The sequence below is a fragment of the Solanum stenotomum genome, chromosome 5, assembly GCF_019186545.1.
Source record: "Solanum stenotomum isolate F172 chromosome 5, ASM1918654v1, whole genome shotgun sequence".
Taxonomy (NCBI): Eukaryota; Viridiplantae; Streptophyta; class Magnoliopsida; order Solanales; family Solanaceae; genus Solanum; species Solanum stenotomum.
In genome coordinates, this window is record NC_064286.1 from 6,274,268 (window position 1) to 6,294,381 (window position 20,114).

Sequence of the window (20,114 nt, forward strand, 5' to 3'; positions counted from 1 at the left end):
TGGTCAATTTTTTCTTTTGAGAAAGTAACTAATTTCACAAATGTAGCTATGCCTGTAAAAATGCTGTTTTTCCCTATTTATTGAAATATTTTCAAAATTAGGGTTTAGTTGGTAAGGATTTACGATATGAAGAGTTAAAGCATTTGAAAACTAGGGTACGCACTTTTTGATCGATTTCTGATAACATGGTTTTGTTTGGGTTCTGTCAGGTTTTACTGGAGGTGAAGATGAGGCCTATTTTTGTTGGGAACTTTGAGTTTGATACTCGTCAGTCAGAACTGGAACGGTTTTTCTCCAAGTATGGAAGAATAGAGCGAGTCGACATGAAATCTGGTATAGCTTAAGATTTTCTGTTTTTTCTAAATGATTTAGCTAGTTGGGGTTTGATTACTTGTCTTATGTTGTACATGCTGATTTAAGAAGCAAAGCTGGAATAAGTTCGTGGCCCGTCCTGGGGGTTAACTTGGGGTTTTAAGTTTCATGGAGCTCACACTCTATATACGAGTGTGCACTTTATGTGTTGGATAGGGGGTCTTCTGGGCATGCCTGGGATTGTCTGTCCGAAACTTTCCATTTCAATTACTTTAAGTATATGGTTACAACTTATATGTGAGAATTGTTTTTCTATATTAGTAATTTCTTTGTGTGATCACAATCCTTGCAATTCTTGGTTCATAAAGGCTAGTAGATTTTTAATGGTTTCATTGTATGGAGTTGTTATTTAATGAGTTTCATTTCAACTGTATGAATTAATGACTGAACTTGCATGATAATTTTTTGTAAGCAAGTTCTTGTATGCTTGTCTGATAGCATTAGGGTCTTTTGGTTCTGGGATCTTATCTAATCATTGTCTTGTTTAATCATTTCGACCTTGGAAAGTATGTACTTATTTGAGGTGTATTCTAGGTTACAGTTTTTTACCTTTTGGGATAGTCGACTATAATTATTTTGGTTAAACAAACAGCATAGCTATATGACCTGTGTCTGTAGCATGTAGAAATGCTATGCCTGAGTTGTCAAGACATAATGTGGAACCAAACATTCATTTGGAAAAGATCTCCACATTCAAGTGTTTATTTTGCCGCAGGCACATCTACTAAGGAAAAAGAGCTTCTATCATGGCTCAACACTTCTCTGCCCCTATCTGCCTGCCTGCTCTCCTCCTTCTCACTGATGGAATTGTTCTGAATTTCTTACATCGATCTTCTGTCATTCACTTACTTCACTACTCATGTTGCTTATCACGAGAATGATCATGGTGGGATCAGTCAGTTCATCATGCCATGCCTACCACTACTAATAAAGGGGATCAATGAATTATATCATGCCATGCCTACCAATTCTGAAATCGTGCTCTGAAATTGGTGATGCATGCTTAGCAATGACTACTCAGACCTGAGTTTTAAACCTTTAATAAGCCTTCATCACCTTGACCATCATCATCATCATGATCTAGTTCATGCAAGGCCCTCTACTTCCTTACTTTCCTCAAGTCCTCACATAATTGCAGGTGTTGTACGTTATTTAATTTCTAAAGGAGATGAGAACTTTGATTTAGCTGATGTATACTCTACCAAAAAGATTTTAGATCCCATGCCTTACTGTTCTTTCGGCCTTATAATGAAGTCTTTACAACTACTACAGGGTATGCTTTTGTCTACTTTGAGGATGAGCGAGATGCAGCAGATGCAATCCGTGGGACTGACAACATGCCATTTGGTTATGAAAGGCGCCGGCTGTCCGTGGAATGGGCAAAAGTAATGTTTCCATCTCCATCCTTCCTAAATTGAGAAATGCAATCTGTTAGACATTTCCTCCCCGAAAGGCAGTGCAATTTGTTAACAATTGTCATCTTATTTAATTAATTATGACTTTGTTTGTTTTGACAGGGTGAACGTGGTAGGCATCATGATGGCCCCAAGTCTGGTGGAAACCAGAGACCAACCAAAACATTGTTTGTAATAAATTTTGACCCTATTCGTACTAGGGTTCGAGACATAGAAAAACACTTTGAACCTCACGGCAAAGTCCTTCATGTTCGCATCCGCCGCAACTTTGCATTTGTGCAGTTTGAAAATCAGGAAGAAGCCACAAGAGCTTTGGAGTGTACACACATGAGGTTATTAGATATTTTAGTCTATTGCTTATATTTGCAATATTCTGTCTGTTTGTTTCCTAACAAGAAGTGAGTTACTAATGCATTTTGCAGTAAGGTCCTGGATAGAGTGGTTTCTGTGGAGTATGCATTGAAGGATGACGATGAGAGGGGGGACAAATATAACAGCCCAAGACGAGATTATGGCAGGCAAAGGGATATTCCTTATCAAAGGTCACCAAGCCCAGTGTATCGTAGGAACCGACCAAGTCCTGATTATGGCCGACCTCGGAGTCCTGTTCATAATGGTCCATCATATGACAGATACAGGAGTCCTCAGTATGGAAGGTATCGCAGGTAGTAAAAACTAAATCCTTTTTTTCCTGTTTGGCCATTAAACTGTCTTAACAACATTTCTTGATGCAAGTAGGTAACACTTGTTGACGTTTTCCCTTTGTATTTTTCAGCAGGTCTCCTGTCCGGAGGTCTTGAACTTGAGTCGGTTCATTATCTGGGAGAGCTTGTGCTGTCATAATGTAAATGCTTGATGCAGTCTGCTTGTGTAGGAGAAAGATCTATCTTTTATCAGTGTAATGGATTAGCTGTTGCGTTTTGTTGCTTTAACTTAGTTGACTGTAGTTTATGAATTTAGCTGTTGGAACATTGTGTAGTAGTAGTATCGCATTGCCTATGAATGTTGGAGACCATTTGGTATTAGCTCATAGATAGGTTTGGTTGGAAACTTTTGCTCAAGTACATAAAATCTGAAATGCGATAAAAATGGGATTGCTACGTTCATCCTTTTTTAAGTTGCTCTATTTATTCTATTATTTTTATGTCGCATTGAATGTGTTGCGATGACAACTTGTAGCTAAATGAATTGCCTAGTAAGCACGTTATAAGTACGAAAAAATTCTAGTGGTTATACATGAAATGATATAGTTACCCCCAAAGCTGAGTTATTAATGTCGTGGTAAAGATTAGACCTCGCAAAGTTAGTGTGGAAGTTCGAAGAAAATATTCTCAGCATCAATACTTTTCTATTCCACACGATTTTCTTCCCTTGGAATGACTTATCCTTACTGACAAACCTTTTTTCCTTATGGTGACACTAATTACCCCCCACCCCCTAATTTTAATAGGATTATTTACAGTTAAATAAATGTCTAAGACTTGTTTTCAATTAAAAATCTCAATTATTTTTCTTTCATTGTTAAATTGAGTGTTCAATCAAATAGTGTCAGTCTAGCTAAAAGGGGTGGGGGTGGGGGTTGTGGGGTGTTCTGCAACTGATGTTGAAACAGGGAAACTGCAAAATGAAATTCAAGAGCACCATAGAGTGCTGAACTTTCTTTAGAACAATGAATCGTGTAAACAAGAAGGAGAAAATGGAAATAGAAAGCCTTCAAGGATTAAAACCCTAAATAAGGACATAATTAAGGAAAGTAGCAATAATGAAGTAGATGAAAACGATAAGGAAGTAAGAATCTATATTCATATCTTAATAGGAAAAATAATAATTTTGGACGATGTCTTCCTATTTACATCAACTTTGGGTGGCACTATTATCTGCTCGACCTATATCCAACTAAATAATCGAAATTCGTGCAGACATAGCATTTATTTAGAAAAAAAGGGAGTGGGGAGGGTGCATATTTTAGGGAAGTTGGTCAAACTTGAAGTAGGCTTATGTTGATATTGAGAATTGAGATAAACTTTTCATCTCAATTAGAAACAAGTAACTTCCAAACTTATTACATACATTGAGAAGGAATGGAAATATGGAATGAACAAATATGACTTAACATTCAATCCATAATACATATGATATTTAAGACTTCTCATAATCTTTTTTTTCTCCATTTCATTGTTTTGGACAGACAATTATGATATATTATCAACAAGATGATTTTGCTAACTCTCTTTGAAGTGCTTTATCAAGCCATACCTCAGCATCTTGCATCATTTCTGGACTAAGTCTAACCATAAGAATACAAAATTCTGTTTCATTCAATGCTCCATCTCCATCTAAGTCTCCTTCTTTTACCATAGCCTCTGCATCTTCTCTGCTCATCCCTTCCATCCCTAAAAACCCCGAATTCTTTTGTAAGCTCACGGATGTGATCAAGCCATTTTTAGGGTCTGCTAGAAGCCTGAATCCACCACATAGCTCCGCGACAAATGCCTCCACATCTAATTTTTCAGCCATCACGGGTAACAAGTCTTGATATTCTGTTGTTGCTTCGCAAACTTTGTAATTTTCCATTTCTTCTTCGTAGTTTGTACCTAGGACAAAGTTGGATGTCAACAACTGGTATGAATGAAAGTTTCTATTAGCATAAGAAATGTTGAGAACTCTATTTATAGTGCTAAAATTTCTTGTAAGGTTTAATGGGAAAGTTCCCTTAGAATTTTAAATGTAATTAGTAATTATTTTGGTGAATATTATGGAAGTATTAAGTAATATTGTTACATTGTCAAGTGGAGAGAATCATTTATTTAGGTAGGATAGGTAAAAGAGAGTGGGGATGGGCTATGTCCTATGGTTCATATTAATTCATATGGAATCAATGAATGGATGGTTTATGTAGGGACTCTAATTTTGTTAAACTAGTTTTTTATTGGGCAAGTTACATATTTAGTAGCTGATTGATCAAAATAATTATATTCGCTAATTAAATATATATATTTTTCATATTTAAAATGTATACTTAATGCATATCTTATAAAAATATATATTTACTGACTATTATTTTGATAGACGACTATACAATATAATTTTTCACTTTTTTTCTTTTCTTTAAATAAGTTATTTTTTTTGGAGTTGTTTACGCTACCTCTCTTTTATATCTAGATTCTAATCTATAGGTGTGGCTAACACTAAGTTGTTTTATTCAATTCATATTAAGTTTCTAAAATTACATAAATGTACTTGCCAACTAAATGACTTTTCTTTCCTTAACATTGAAAAAGACTAAAAAAGATTCACAAAATATTTTGTAAACTACCCAACTTAAATATAAAATTAATATAACTCCATAATAAGGATTGTACAAAAAAATTTAACAGATTAGTCTCGTGTTTGTATAATTGTATTCTTCATTTGCCAAAAACATTACATATTGATTTACTTTTCTACGAATATGTTTATTGATGACCTTGTTGGATAATACATATAACATATGTTTTCTATCGAGCGATAATAACGTCGATATAAAGAGTCTTTTATATAATTAAATTTTGAATTCGTCACTGTCAGAGTGAAACTTCTAGTCGTTTCCAAGTTGTCAACAGCATATATCGATCTTATTATATCGTGTAGGATAGTTTATTTGATGAGGGTTTCTAGGAAGGTTCATAGGTGGGGGATCTTCAAAGTGACTTGTGATTTTTAATTTAGCTAGATGTCATAAGTGTTCTCTTTCTTGGAAGTTTCCATTTGTCTCCATCTATGTATTTATGTATTGTGTGGCCCATGCCCCAATTATTTACGTGTTTCATACGAAGGAAAATATTTTTCTGAAAAATAAGTAGTTTCTTACTCATTTTTCAATATGCATATTAAGAGCATGTTATAAGTGATATTGCAAAATATTATGAGAGTGGGAGTTCGAGAGAGGCGGCTGGCAGGGGACGAAATAGTCAATGGATGTTAGGGGTGTTGATTGTTGAGTGGATGAGGAAGAGACAATTAACCTGAAATAACAGACTCAGTTATAACTTGTTTTCTTTGTTTTCATTATAAAAGTTGTTTTCTTTATTTGTACAAATTTGTTTTCCTAAAGAAAATATTCTTTTCAAAATATTTTGATTAATCAAACGAAAACATATATCTTTTTGTTTTATATAATTTGATCAACACTCTTAAAAGATGAGTGATAATCGCTTATAGATAGTGAGAATATTAGTAATACTAAAAAGGACAAATTACTTAACTACACTCCTTTACGTACCTTAATATCCATTTATCACTACTTATTTCAAAATTTTCAAAAATCCCTTATGTACATGTATCCCGTGCACAACGCTATGTATCCCGCTATGTGGAATGTATCAAACGCTATATATCCCGCATGTATCCCGTGCACAACGCTATGTATCCCGCTATGTGGAATGTATCAAACGTTATGCATCCCGCTATGTGGAATGTATCAAACATAATGTATCCCGTGCACAACGCTATGTATCCCGCAAACATCATTTTTAAGGGATTTTTGGTAAATAGAAAACTAGAAGGGATAGGATGTTATTTGGTACTTATAATATGTGGTTCCTATAATTTATACATATAAAAATAAAGGGTGTTTACTTGGTACAATATATTAAAATTATACACTAAAGTCTATTAGCTTATTTTATTAAAATTAATAAAGATAAAATTTAAATAAAATATTTAAAAGTTATATGATGGTTTATTGGTGATGAAAATGAGTAACGATAATGATTGAGAGTGCTAATTAAGGATGGAAGTGGCAGTTGTGGGGAATAGCTAAGTAGTGGTTAAAGGGATAGTTACGACCGATAATTATGGTGAATTATATTTATCATAGTAATAACTTATAACAATGAGGGACGGCTTACACATAATAGTGGTTTAATGTCAAAATTTGAAGAAGGCCTTAAACTATAACATATATCTATATATCCCCTAGTGTTCGTAAGCACTAGGAAGAGCTTGGAGTCATCTATAGGATAAACCAAATAACCAAATGGTTGATGGCTCTTAGGAAACTGGCCGGACTTTACTATCAACAATAAATTAAAATGGAAAGAGGCCAGCTTTTCCCTTGTATCTGTGGAACATATATATGGTTAGCTAGAAATGAGAATCTTTATAAGAATATTAGTCCCTTAGCTTTCATTCATGCTATGGAATATTTGGCCTTAACAGAAAAGGCTGATAATTAATATTAGTCTCACAAATGGGAACCACCCGTTAATTAATGGTTACAAATTAAACACGGATGGCTCCTCCTCCTAGAAGAGGAGGGAGGCACAAGGGACGCAGAGGGGAATTGGATACCTTATGGAAACAAACAACATCAGAGCACAACTCCTAGCCTTGCTACAAGGACTACAAATAGCAATCGATCAGGAGGAAACTAATACCTCTACAAATATAAATGTACATTTTAAACTTTATTGCTAATGATCATCCTTAATATTCTATTTGATTGCAGGGTTCTTCTTCACCAGCTATCGGGAAACTAACAGTGTATGTAGCAGACACACTTGCGAAGGAGGGGGCCATTATGCAGTCAACTAACTCCAGCTCTTTTTGACAAGTTCCACCCCTGTTTGTTTTGAAGAAAGTTGAAGCAGACAAGGCTGGAACTCGTTTTGTTAGGCTAAAACGGCCAAAATCTTTGTTATGTATTTTTAATTATTAAAATTTGAATTAGATTCAAACATTTATTAGATCATACAAACAAATAACGCATTATAGTTATATATTTCCGTTTATACATGTTAAAACCTTTTTTAGACGTATAACATGCATATGTTTAAAATACAAATTAAATTAGAAAGAGAACTTTCTAATAAGTATATGGGTGAAAATGATATCTACGAATATATTCCTGCCAAAGTGGTGGCTTGTTTTTTCCACCATTATTATTTGCTTTACGTGAACAGAGTCTTAGAACGATAATAAAATTATTTTCGTATAAGTTATAGATTACGAGTACGAGTTATGAAAATAGTCACTAATATCAATATTAATTAGGGTATGCTGTCTACATCACCCCCTATAAGGTCCCGCCCTTTCCCAAATCCTACAAACAATGAATATTTTATGCACAGAACAGTTTTTTGCCCTTTTCCTTTATTTGCATTATGTCTGAGAATACGTTAGAAAACGAAAAAGGCTTGTTTTCTTATCTAATTGTTTCATATGGTACATTCTCTATTGATAATAATCACATCAATTTGAGAAATTATTTGCAATTTTGGCCTCTTCTTTCTTTGCCCGCAAATGGAGAATATTAATAGGAATTTCTTGTAATTAAATGGAATTTCTACATGTTTATCTTCTTGTAAGTTGTAATATTCTTATCTTTTATTGTACAATTTCTTTCAAAAGTGAATATGAAATTCTATATACTTTTTATTGAACTTGTGTTGTCCCAATAAGTTTCACATTTGTCTAATATAATATTTGGTTCAATTGCTACAAGAAAGTAAGGTAAAGCAAAAATGAACCTTTTGACTTTGGTGATTTCTCTGCTTTTGATAGTGTGCAAACTTATAGGCTCATGGCTACAAAAAAGGCAAAGACGAGAATATTGCATATAAATAGAAAGATAGACAGTGCTCTTGTGCGGGCGAGAGTATTAGAGCAAAAAATCAAAAATTTTATAGATATAAAGAGAAAAAGATAGACAGCTCTCTTGAGCTAGCGAGAGTATTAGGGCAGAAAGATAAAGAATTTTCTAGATATAAAGAGAAAGATAGACCGTTCTATTGGGCTGTCAAGAGTACTGGGACAAAAAAATCAAGGATTTTCTAGATATAAAGAGAAAGATAGTTCTCTTAGGCTGGCGAGAGTATTAAGATAAAAAAAACAAGAATTTTCTAGAAATAAGGAGAAAGATAGACCATTCTCTTGGGTTGTCGAGAGTACTAGGGCAAAAAGATAAAGGATTTTCTAGATATAAAGACAAAGATAGATAGTTCTCTTGAACTAGTGAGGGTATTAGGGCAAAAAGACCAAGAATTTTCTAAATATAAAGAGAAAGATCCTTCTCTTGGGTTGTCAAGAGTACTGGGACAAAAAGATGAAGGATTTTCTAGATATAAAGAGAAAGATAGTTATATTAGGCTGGCGAGAGTATTAGGATAGAAAAAACAAGAATTTTTTTAGATATAATAAGGAGAAAGATAGACCATTCTCTTGGGTTGTCGAGAGTGCTAGGGCAAAAAGATAAAGGATTTTCTAGATATAAAGAGAAAGATAGTTCTCTTGAACTAGTGATGGTATTAGGGCAAAAAGACCAAGAATTTTTTAGATATAAAGAGAAATACCGTTCTCTTGGGCTGGCGAGAGTATTAGGGGCAAAAAGACTAAGAATTTTCTAGATCAAATCATGCGAGTCATGACTCCACAATGGCATTGTTTACATAAAAGATGCAGTAATTCATATAACTCATTTTAGGCAACATAGATGTGAATGACTTGAGGGACCTTTTCACGGCAAGGTCTACGTACATTTTATCCTCCCCAAACCCCTTGGATATGTTGTTGTTGTAGGCAATATAGATGTAAATCTCACGAGCCACTTGCCTCTTTTACAACTAGCAAGAGACTGCAGATTAGAACTAAAGGGCACACTCAGGCAAACAGTGGCCAACAGAACAGAGCCAATGTAGAAACAAAGAGCGTACAACAATGTACACAGTTATATAGTATGATCTCCACCTACCAAAATATCCGCGTATAAAGTGATCCCTCTTAGGTCTATTAGAATGAGACCACAAGATCCTTCAAGGATGGAAGTTATATAGATTTAAGCGTAGGAAAAGAAGAAAAACGAATACTAGTCTTCATCGGAATCATTAATCTATAAGACAAACTCAGATATTTGAAGAAAGTTGGCAATGCATCCAGTATTGATCAGTTGCTTGCCAACTTTCTTAGTCTTCCATCTCTTCCTGCAGTTTTCTAGTTCCTCCTCCTTCATCGTCGAGAGTTCCTGAAACCACTGCTGATATTGCAAATCAATTGCTTTCATCTCCAACTTTAGCTCTGTATCCTCATCTTTCTCAATTAAAGAAGAGAAAGAACCACTTGACATTTTGTTGATATCTGAATGAGTCATTTCTGAATCCTTTCCATATTCATTTGATGGTATGCGTTCTGCAACATCACTGTTGTTTTCCTGCGTTGTCCATTCATCGTGAAACAAGTACCTAAAATCCATCTCCGAGATGTTTGTACTACAACTTCTAGGAAATCCATCGTTAATATGATCATCAGAGCATACAGTAGCATCTTCAGCCATTACTCTATAAACAACTGATTGTTGAGATTTTCCATCATCCACAAGCGTCAAGCGCGATGGGGAAGCAAATGTAACATGATGAGAAGCGTCATCTGAATTCACATACAATTCACCTTTATCACTTCGAGCACCAACTTGAGTTTCCACGTTAAAGTCAGAAATAACACCTTGGTGACCTATGGACTTGGACAAGCAACCACTCACGTCTGTTTGCCATGAATTTGAAGACATGTTTAAGCTTTCTTGAGGTTGTTTGCTTGGATTTCTCCCCCCACTAGAATGGTCACCAGAAGACGGATTCCAAGCAGGAAATATCTTCATTACTAGGTGATCAATAAAGTCAGCAATAAAAGCTACATCATGATCAGATAGCTGCAAGTGTTCAACCATCTCAGCCGCAACTAACGGTGCAGTGTCAGTTTCAAGATAGAAAATGAAATGTATATTTCTAACACTACCTGCGCGCGATAACCAAATGTTTGGAATAAGAAAGAGGATATCTGATTCCCTCAAAAATAACGAATTGATATTCATATACTTACCAGCAGGATCTCTGATTCGCAAGGTCAACGAAATTGAGTTGGCATCATTCTTCTTCCCCATTAATTTGAATTCATTATTCTGATGACATCTCTGGAATTCCAAACCTGGAACACTAGGACTTCCACAACTAGAATCCGTATATGTAGATTGGTTAGACTCGAAATCCACATCCATGGGCTGAGGTAAAGGTTTCGATAAACTCAAGGATGTAGGACTTTGCTTAGGTAACTGAATTTGATTATCGACTGACTCCTCCAAGTTTTCAAATTGAAGAAACGGATCTTTCAGGAGGTCCCTAGCTGACAATCTCTCAGATGCTGCAACCAAGCATTTTTCAATGAATTCTTTGACTTCAGCATCGATTACTTTACCGAGGGAAGCAGGTTTAACGCCCTGATAATGCAATGTTCTTTTAGATCGACAAAATGACACAATTACAAACGGAACACAAATTTAAACATTGAATTATAGAACTTACTGAGCTAACTTTCTTATAAATTTGGGCAGAATTCTTGCACTCGCTGTAAGGGTATTCAAAAGTTACCATTTCCAACATACACATTCCGAAAGAATATATATCTATTAGTTCATTATACTCTTCTTCGTAGAGCTCCGGGGCCATGAATTCAGGGGTCCCTTAGGTATATCAATAAATAAAGTCAGTACTGGAGAAAGAATTTTGTAAAAGATTATATACTACAAGAAACAACCATACCAATAACACTCTTAGCAGTTGGCTGCTTCATAATAGTTGCCAATCCAAGATCACCAATCTTGATTTCCCCATGATTTCCATTGACAAATATATTATCACATTTCAAGTCTCGATGAATGATAGGTGGATTCTGACTATGGAGATACTCCAAACCTTCAAGAACCTGCCTTGCCCAATTCTTTATAGCCTTCATATCAACACTTTTATACTTGTTACGGTATCTACATTCACGAATAAACTACCATTTTAAAGAAAAATAGAATAAGCAAATGAAGCAACTATCAAGAAAACTCACTGCCTCAGGTTCCCAGACGTGAAGAGCTCAGTGATCATGTTAACTGTCTTCTTCTTGTGATCGATCCACGAATCGTATAACTTCATTACATTTTCATGTTTCAATTGTCTTAGAAGATCAATCTCTGAATACAATTTTTCCAAACTTTCTGATGACTGCACGTCCTCAATTTTCACTCGACTCCATGCAACTTCAATGCCCTCAAGTAGATCAAATGCCTTGTAGCTAAAAAAAAAAACAGAATTCAAGAACAAGACAAAACAACTTAATTATTTCAATTAAAAGAATTCTCAATTATATTTAGCTATATTAAATTCAGAGATCAAAATGAAAACCAAAAAAAAAAAGAGACAAAAGGTGAAGAACATACACAGTCTTGAATGCTCCCTTTCCCAATACCTCATTATACTGTAAGAGAAAACAAAAGCATAATTTATGAGATGAGTGATGACTCTAAAATATTCAATAAAAAATAGTAATGAAATTGTATAAAATAAATATTGTAAATTGATAAGTCATAATGAAAATGATCATAATTTAAAAGTACTAAATCATGCTAAAATAAGTCTCATAAGTATTAGTTATATGATTAAACATTAAATAAATATTAAAATTAGGTTATTTTAAATGTCTAAACCAATGTAAAACTAAAGAACAATTATTCAACATTATTGTCATTCTTAGTGTTGAAGTATTCATTTGATTTTGAATTGAGCTTTATTAGAATTATTAATATCTATAGATTATAACCTTTATTAGACCACTCAAAATTCTAAGTGTCAAAAAAAATTTCAAAAAATATGTTAAAAGATAAAAATTATGAAAACGTATAAGTAATATTTAGAAATTACATCAAAATAAATACTTTTATGGATAAAATAAATTTTAAAATTTTTTGTTTTATATATATATATATATAATGTCAGATTGGTTTGGTCTCGGATTGACCTTTTTTAGTTAAAACCAAACCAACCCAAGTATAGTCGGGGTTTTTTTCCGGTGAGCTGAAGCTACGCCATGGCCTGTCTAGTTACCTCACCCAAATACTTCTTAGGTCTACCTTTACCCCTCTTCAAGCCCTCAATGACCAGTCTCATGCACCCAACTCATTGGGACATCTGCACATTTCCTCGTCACACACCCGAATCATCGCAACCTTACTTCCCACATCTTATCCTCCACGAGGGCCATTTCTACCTTGGCTCAAACAACTTCATTCCTAATCTTATCATTCATGGTGTGCCTAAACATCTATCTCAGCATCCTCATCTCAAGCTACTCTCATTTTCTAAACATAGAAATTCTTGACTGACCAATACTCCATCTCATATAACATAGTCGGCGTAACAATCACTCACATTCTTATCACAAAGAACACCGGATGCGAGCCTCCATTTTATCCTCCTCGCCCTATTACGATGTGTGACATCCTCCTCAATCTCTTTGTAACCTTGAATAACTGACCCTAGGTACTTGAAACTTGCTTCTCAGTTTTTTTAAAAAAAAGTATTTTCTCTAGCGAAAGTAGAAAAAGCTAGCTCCACAACTAACATTCCACATTGTTTGTCTCCTCTCCACCCTCCACAACACACCCTAAGCCCCATCCCCACCACGTCACATCCCTACCCCTACTAGATTATATACAAATATACTTTGGAAATACTATTTATTTTCTAATAAAACATTTTCCTTCGTACCAAAATCAAAACTTGAATAAGTAATATAGAAATGTAAACGAATTACCCTAACATAGCGCCCATTGGGATCTTTGTCAACATAGTCATGTTGCAAATTGAATGTCTCATTAGCCCAATTTCCAATTCCAGCCCGAGAAACCATTTCTGTTGAACAAAAAGAAAACACAACGACGACGACGAAGAAACAAGATTTTACTCAAAGACAAAAGAGGATTTCATCAAGAAAAAGTGATTTTTTTGAATGACTCAAAAGGCCAGGGAGGAAGAAGAATTGTCGTCGGAATCGACATTGGTGGGTATCATTGAGATCCACCCAATTCGTCGAATGAAATATACAATTGTCAGATGTGATTCTTGTTTCCATACCATTCTCCATTATAAAACGAATTTTTACAAGTCTTCTTCATTCAAGGCATACAACAACTAGCACGTAATTTGCTTTACTCAATTGTTGTGATGATATCAAAAAATAGCATCAACATATAAAATGTTGATTAGAAAAAAATGGGATAAAACGAAAAAAATGGAGAAACGGAAGGTTTGTTAAAAGGGAATTTGATTGCTAAATAAAAGGAAACAAACACTTGGGATCTGTTTTTAGTTCATATGTTTTTTTGTATATTCCATAATGTAACGTAAATAGAAAAACAGGAAAAAAAAAATACATTTGAATTATAAGGTTAAATAGAAAAACAGGAAAAAAAAATGCATTTGAATTATAAGATAAAAACAGGAAAAAAAAATACATTTGAATTATAAGGTTAAATAGAAAAACAGAAAAAAAAAAAATGCATTTGAATTATAAGATAAAAAAAATTTATGCGGTGAACGTGGATCGAACACGTGACCTTCAGATCTTCAGTCTGACGCTCTCCCAACTGAGCTATCCCCGCTTGTTGATATAAAATTTAACATAATATATAATATATTTGTTTCTTTTTAAGAGTAAATATAAATGACATTTTTTATTTTTCAATATAGTAATTTACTATTTATGTGAGTTTTTTAAAAAATAATAATTATTATAGTGCTTGATAATTTAAAGGTACATTATTCTAGTCTGATTTGAATTCAATTAACAGTTTTAATATACAAAAATAATGATAGTATGATAATCAAGATCAAGGAGACGATACATTAAAATAAAAATCATATGATATTATGAGCTTCTTCAATAATAAATATGTATGGTTATTTACTTCACATTCTCTCTCTTTTTTTTTTTTTATCTTCTATTAATAATATAATATTTTGATTTTGAAAAATTGATAGTCATGTCTCAACCATCCGAAAGATTAATTTATATATTCAATTGGATTTGCTTAGGAATAACAATTGATCGGGTTGAGTTGAATTTGGGCGGGTCATAACAGGTTAAGACAATAATTGGGTCAAGATCTAACCCAACTCAAATTTGTTTGGGTCAAAATGGGTTAGATGGTTATATAACAGGTCAAAACTCAACCCAATCCAATTTTTACCAAGCTTAATTGTTTTATTTGTTCTTTTAAAATATTTTAATGCCTAAAATTATTATTTTTCTTTAATATGACTATATATAGCATATCAAATTGAAAAATAATTTTTAAGAAAATATTTTGACAAAATGTCTCATGAGCCAATTAGAATTACATATCAACCTAACCCGTCCAAACTTAAATGAATTAGGTGAATGAAACGGATTGAATTTGATTTTACCACCCTAATCCATTAGGTTGAGCAAATGAATTGAATATTACATTGCGATTTTGTAAACCAGAAGTTGGTTTGTATATTCAATTGGTTTTCACATGATTTTATGATCCACAGAAATTTCATAGTATATCTAAAATCATAAGTTCAAAAAATATTCTTTCTTAAACATCGTGAAAAACAAAAACTAATTTAAGAAAGTTAAAAATAATTATAATATACGCCATTTTTCTAAAAAGGACATTTATTAGAATGAAACAAATAAGTCAAAAGGCAAGTATTTTTTTAATTATTATTATTATTAAATATTTTTAAAAGTGGATTTATTTGTATGATCGGTGCAAAGGTGGATTAGACCTCATCATTCAAGAAAAAGGTCCTCTTGGCTACTTGATTATATTTCAACCCCTCTATACAGTTTTCTTTAATGAAATTTACTTTTCAAGATTTAAAAAACAGAGCAATTTCAAACTCAAATTATTATGGTCAATGTATTTTATTTTTAAAAAATTTAATGAATGATTAAATACTTATCCACTAAATATTCAAAAAAGTGAATATATTCGTACAACATACTAGTGCGTAGGGTGGTTCAAAATTGAATAAAAATCGATAATTTGAACAGAAAAAAAGTTATTATTGGTTTAACATTAATGAGTTATTAGCGATTTTGGATTATCGGTCTTTAACGAATTAACCAATTATCCAATAGTAAATTAAATAATTATATTTATACGTACCATTTGGTATATAAAATCTTTGACTTAGAGCTTAGTTTCATACTTTTATTTCTAGTTGTCTCAAACTTTCGATCATTCAATGTAACAGTGTTGCTTTTGAGCCAGATGCAATTTGTCAACTCATGTGCATAGTTCATTCTATCACATTGTTTTAAAGTGGTTTTCAATGTTTTCTTTTGTGTCAAATCTTAAGTACAGTTAGACCGATAATCGATAACTGATAAGTTAATATCTTAATTGTTCTATAATAGTTTAGCATGTCTACAAACCCATTATCAATAAGTCGAACTGTTAAACTTTAAAACGACCGATACGCAACTCTACTCGTAAGTATAGCTATAAGACTAAAGCCATCGGGATTTCCTATTGCATTTTGTTAAAATTAAAAATTTCTTGGACAAAAATAATAGTATATATTAACAAACATGTTTTTTGCAAAAAATCATTTCATAAATTAAAAAGCACATTTCATAAACAAATGCCTCCATAACTGTTTGGAATTCCATGTTATAAATTCGACAATTAGATTTTAATAAATAATATAATTTAAAATTCATAAATTAAAAATCTTGACTTCACTAAAATAGTACTTACAATTTGTCATTATTTAGCAAATATTTTTGACAAATTCCGAGAGTCATGTAAGCTATTACTATTACATTGCAAAATATTCCTTTTTCTTTTTTGATTGAAAAGGAGTCAGAAGACCGGTGGCTAGAAGCATTACAATCAACTAAAATACTAGTTGAGTAACCTACTAGAGTTAAACTATCCGATATTGAAAAGTTGCTCCCTCCTTGTCAGCATCGATACTAGAATCATGTATTACTTGTCGAATTATTCCAAACAAAAGCCTTTATAATTATAATTAGGGAAAAGGGATAAATAGTATTATTTAATTTTGTAATTTTAAAGCTGATATAGTTTTTGTTGAAAATTTAATGTGTATAACAAAATGATGTATATTTACCATTTTCATTAACAAATCTATATTTTCTACAATTTTTTTAAAAAATTCTAAAATTGATTTTTAATCCCAAAATGCCACATTATTTTGAAAAATTACCTCACCTATTTTTCTTTACCTCTCTAGACCAAACCCAAATGAACATCCAGTATCACAAAAAAAAAAAAAAAAAAAACAGGTGAGTTATTTTTTTTTAAGTCATAACATTTTTGAACTTAAATTAGTTTTCAAGAATTTTCAATAAATATAAATCTGTTAATGAAAAAGATAAATGTATATCATTTACTACATTATCAATATATATATATATATCAAAAAGTATATCTCCTTTAAATCATAAAAATAAGGTGTATATATGCCCCTTTATAGAAGAATGACTCGTGTAGTCCACCTCACAAACTGATTACAAGCACGAGATGGAAAAAAAAGGTGACAGATCAAACCAATAATGCCAACCATTTTATTTTTTTAATTTATTATAAAAAGAAATGACTTTGATCTGTTTTCTTTTTCTTCACGCTTAATCTATTATGTCAAAAAAATAAAATTATCCATCTTATAATATATAAAACTATATGCTGCTTATAAATTTTGTAATTATTGTTTCTTGTTTCAGAATGTTTTGTCATGATTTATGTATGTAGTAGTTTCACTTTGTTATGGCTTTTTTACTTTTGCAAATTTCCTTTTTCTACTTGTTTTTGAAATGTTTTTCCGTGAGTTAAGGTCTATCATAAATAATTTTTTAATCACTCAAGATTAGAGTAAGATCGATGTATACTTTACCATCTTCATGCTTCACTTATAAAATTGCATTGAATATATCATTATTGTTATTTTTGTGCCACTTACCAAGAAATGGTAAAATGAAACATACGCGAGGCAATAGCCTATAAAGTTAGACTGTGACCATCTCATCTAAAATTAATATAATCTTTTCTTTTTTTTTTGAGATAAAAAAATTAATATAATCTATTAGAAAGTGCATATTTTATTTACGTAATTATGTCTTGAATATGCCTTCCTGAGATTCCAACTCAGGAGTTCTCCTTGCTTGGATACCATATTATTGAAGTTGTATTATCATCTCATCTAAAAACTTAACCGATCAGAAAAGGGAAAAAATGATATTTACATAGTTGAGAGTATATAGAACAAACAAGAAAAAAGTTGTTATGATCCACACATTAGAAACACTTATCAAAGAGTAAAGTGAATAACAAGGAAACTAGATCTATCTTCTATCTAGTTCCAAACAAATTAATGATCAAAGCATGTCCAATGATAAAAAAAAACAATATAACAACATCCAAAAAAAAACAATTACAAAGTGAGATTTTTGCACAATATTTTCTTTCAATTCCTTATTCACCGTGTTCCTCCTCCACCTAACATTCCATCATTCCAATAGCCAACACTTGATGAATTCTCTTGCCCTTTACTCTCACTATTATTATGATTATTCAAGCATCCAAATGGGAACATCATTTTTGCACCATTTTCTTGAACCTCACTTGATGTGTACAACGCGTTTAAATCTGGTGTTGCTGGTGATGATGAAGATATAAATGCACTTAAACCTCTTGAAGCAATCCCCGTTCGAAGAAGATCAAGAGCTGAAACTGGAGTAGTATTTGAAGTTGAAGTTGAAAAATGATCGATTCCATTATTGCCCTTGTCCATTTTAGGAAATTCAAGAAATTGTGGCATGCCACGAAAGTAATTATTATGATCATGTATGTTAATAGATGGAAACCCTAGATTAAGATCTTGGTTACTTCCAAGATTAAGATTGTAACTAGGGTTTTGAAGAGAACTAAGACTTGGATTAGGGTTTAGATCAAGAAGCTTTTGAGAAGATGATGATAATGATGATGAGGATGATGATAATATTGAACATCTTCTATTCTTCCTTGAACCACCTCCAACTGGAACATTTCTTAGTGTACCACCTTCTGTCCAATACCTGTTGATGAGATATAACTCAGTGACGAACTCAAAAATTTGAATTTAGAAAAAAAGAAAATTAAACAATAATGTCACACTTAAAGTAACTTTTGAACCATTTTTACCGCTAAACTAGAATCTTCCCCTCTGTCAAGGGAATTCAATAATAACAAAATGAATTATTTTTATCTTATTTTTACATAGTGAAATTTTTTGACAAAGATTTTCAACTGAACTGGCCCCGTTACTACTAGGTAGCAAGTAAGCGCTCCAACTACTACAATTTAATTAGTAGTAACAAAAAAAGTATATCTTTAACAATTTAAGTTTATAAGTGAGACGATCACAGACTTCATGAATCATACCTTCTACAAGTCTTGCAAAAGTATCTTGGTTGAGTAAGACTATAGTTGTTGTAGTAACAAAATTTGGTATTTGTTGAATTGCACCTTGGACAATTTACAACTTGATCTTTTTGTGGCCTGACTTTTTTCTCCATTGTAGAAGATGTTCTTGAACATGTAACATTAGGTGGAGCTATTTGTGTAGCCATATTGGATGTTACAAGTCCAATATCCTGAAAATTACACAATTCACACAAAAAGTGAAACAAAAAGATGGATTACAACTACTTTAATTTCACCTTTGAAATTAAACTAAAGGAAACTAAAAAAGTGGACAAATAATAATTACTAAGAACAACTTTTTCCCTAAGCTTTATCTCCTAATCATATCTGTGTGTAATAAAGGGGGAACTAAGAAAAAAGTGCACTATTTTCATGAGTAAATAATATGAACATAGATTGAAAATAAAAATTCAATTTTTGAACATCATTCATTTCAAGAAGATAAAATTATCTAACAAGAAAAAAAGAGTTGTTGAGCAAAGAATTCATATATCCACAAGTAATTTAATGAACATAATTTTGTACCAACCTGTGTCCATTGAGTAGTAGTATCCATAAAAAGTGAGAGAAGAAAAGCAATATAAGATGATGTCTTCTCAAGAACAAAAAAAGATCACCTGCTTTGTCCTTTGTTTAAAGGAAGAAAGAATGTTTTTGAGTTGTTTGTGAGTTGGCTTTTATGGGGTTGGTTTACTTTTTGACTACACCTTGTGAAATCACTATACTTTATTGTTATTTTTGGGTGTGAAATTTCATCAATAATCTTATTTTAAGCCTTGTGAGTGGAATTATGAATGGATGCCGTATGGTGGCTTTCTACTTTTTGACCATATGATGGGGGTCTTCTGATTCTTAAATCTTCTTTTGTCATTTCATTTTTACTGCTCCTTTCTCTTATTTATAATTTAATAATATAATATAATATGTATAGTGTATTGTTAAAGTATGTGGAAAAACTTCTCTGGAATATTGAAAAATGTTGGCCTACTTTGTAAGATTTTTCTTCCAAATTATTA

At 32.4% G+C, this 20,114-nt stretch overlaps 4 protein-coding genes and 1 non-coding gene across 9 annotated transcripts in view; 1 reads left to right on the plus strand and 4 right to left on the minus strand.

Annotated features, from left to right (window-relative positions):
• The window catches only part of LOC125864709 (serine/arginine-rich splicing factor RS31-like), a 100,127-nt gene extending 97,290 nt beyond the window's left edge, over positions 1-2,837 (plus strand). The window contains exons 1-6 of one of the 5 annotated variants that reach the window (XM_049544752.1): positions 210-333; positions 1,088-1,510; positions 1,645-1,757; positions 1,890-2,119; positions 2,210-2,452; positions 2,563-2,837. In XM_049544752.1, coding sequence (XP_049400709.1) covers positions 1,372-1,510; positions 1,645-1,757; positions 1,890-2,119; positions 2,210-2,452; positions 2,563-2,587 — 750 coding nt within the window. In that variant the 5' untranslated portion in view covers positions 210-333; positions 1,088-1,371 and the 3' untranslated portion in view covers positions 2,588-2,837. Of the gene's footprint in view, positions 1-207; positions 334-701; positions 1,511-1,644; positions 1,758-1,889; positions 2,120-2,209; positions 2,453-2,562 lie in introns of those variants that run through there. The other 4 variants (XM_049544755.1, XM_049544754.1, XM_049544750.1 and 1 more) reach the window with 4 other exon arrangements.
• Positions 2,838-3,988: 1,151 nt separating this feature from the next.
• Positions 3,989-4,526, minus strand: LOC125866288 (calcium-binding protein KIC). Its single transcript, XM_049546626.1, has one exon. The coding sequence runs from the start codon at positions 4,359-4,361 to the stop codon at positions 3,993-3,995; it is 369 nt and encodes a 122-aa protein (XP_049402583.1). The 5' UTR covers positions 4,362-4,526; the 3' UTR covers positions 3,989-3,992.
• A 4,933-nt stretch (positions 4,527-9,459) lies between these two features.
• Positions 9,460-13,864, minus strand: LOC125866293 (probable serine/threonine-protein kinase WNK10). Its single transcript, XM_049546630.1, has 7 exons — positions 13,392-13,864; positions 12,019-12,056; positions 11,649-11,873; positions 11,354-11,574; positions 11,117-11,274; positions 10,638-11,031; positions 9,460-10,553 (listed from the first exon to the last, which is right to left on the minus strand). The coding sequence occupies exons 1-7, from the start codon at positions 13,485-13,487 to the stop codon at positions 9,655-9,657; spliced, it is 2,031 nt and encodes a 676-aa protein (XP_049402587.1). The 5' UTR covers positions 13,488-13,864; the 3' UTR covers positions 9,460-9,654.
• Positions 13,865-14,165: 301 nt separating this feature from the next.
• TRNAF-GAA (transfer RNA phenylalanine (anticodon GAA)) lies at positions 14,166-14,238 on the minus strand. Its single transcript has one exon. It is a non-coding gene; the product is annotated as a tRNA-Phe (tRNA).
• Positions 14,239-17,863: 3,625 nt separating this feature from the next.
• LOC125865176 (dof zinc finger protein DOF2.5-like) lies at positions 17,864-19,810 on the minus strand. The gene is made up of 3 exons (XM_049545366.1): positions 19,628-19,810; positions 19,057-19,268; positions 17,864-18,710 (listed from the first exon to the last, which is right to left on the minus strand). Exons 1-3 carry the CDS (start codon positions 19,652-19,654, stop codon positions 18,113-18,115), a joined length of 837 nt encoding a protein of 278 aa, XP_049401323.1. The 5' UTR covers positions 19,655-19,810; the 3' UTR covers positions 17,864-18,112.
• Positions 19,811-20,114: the final 304 nt, after the last annotated feature.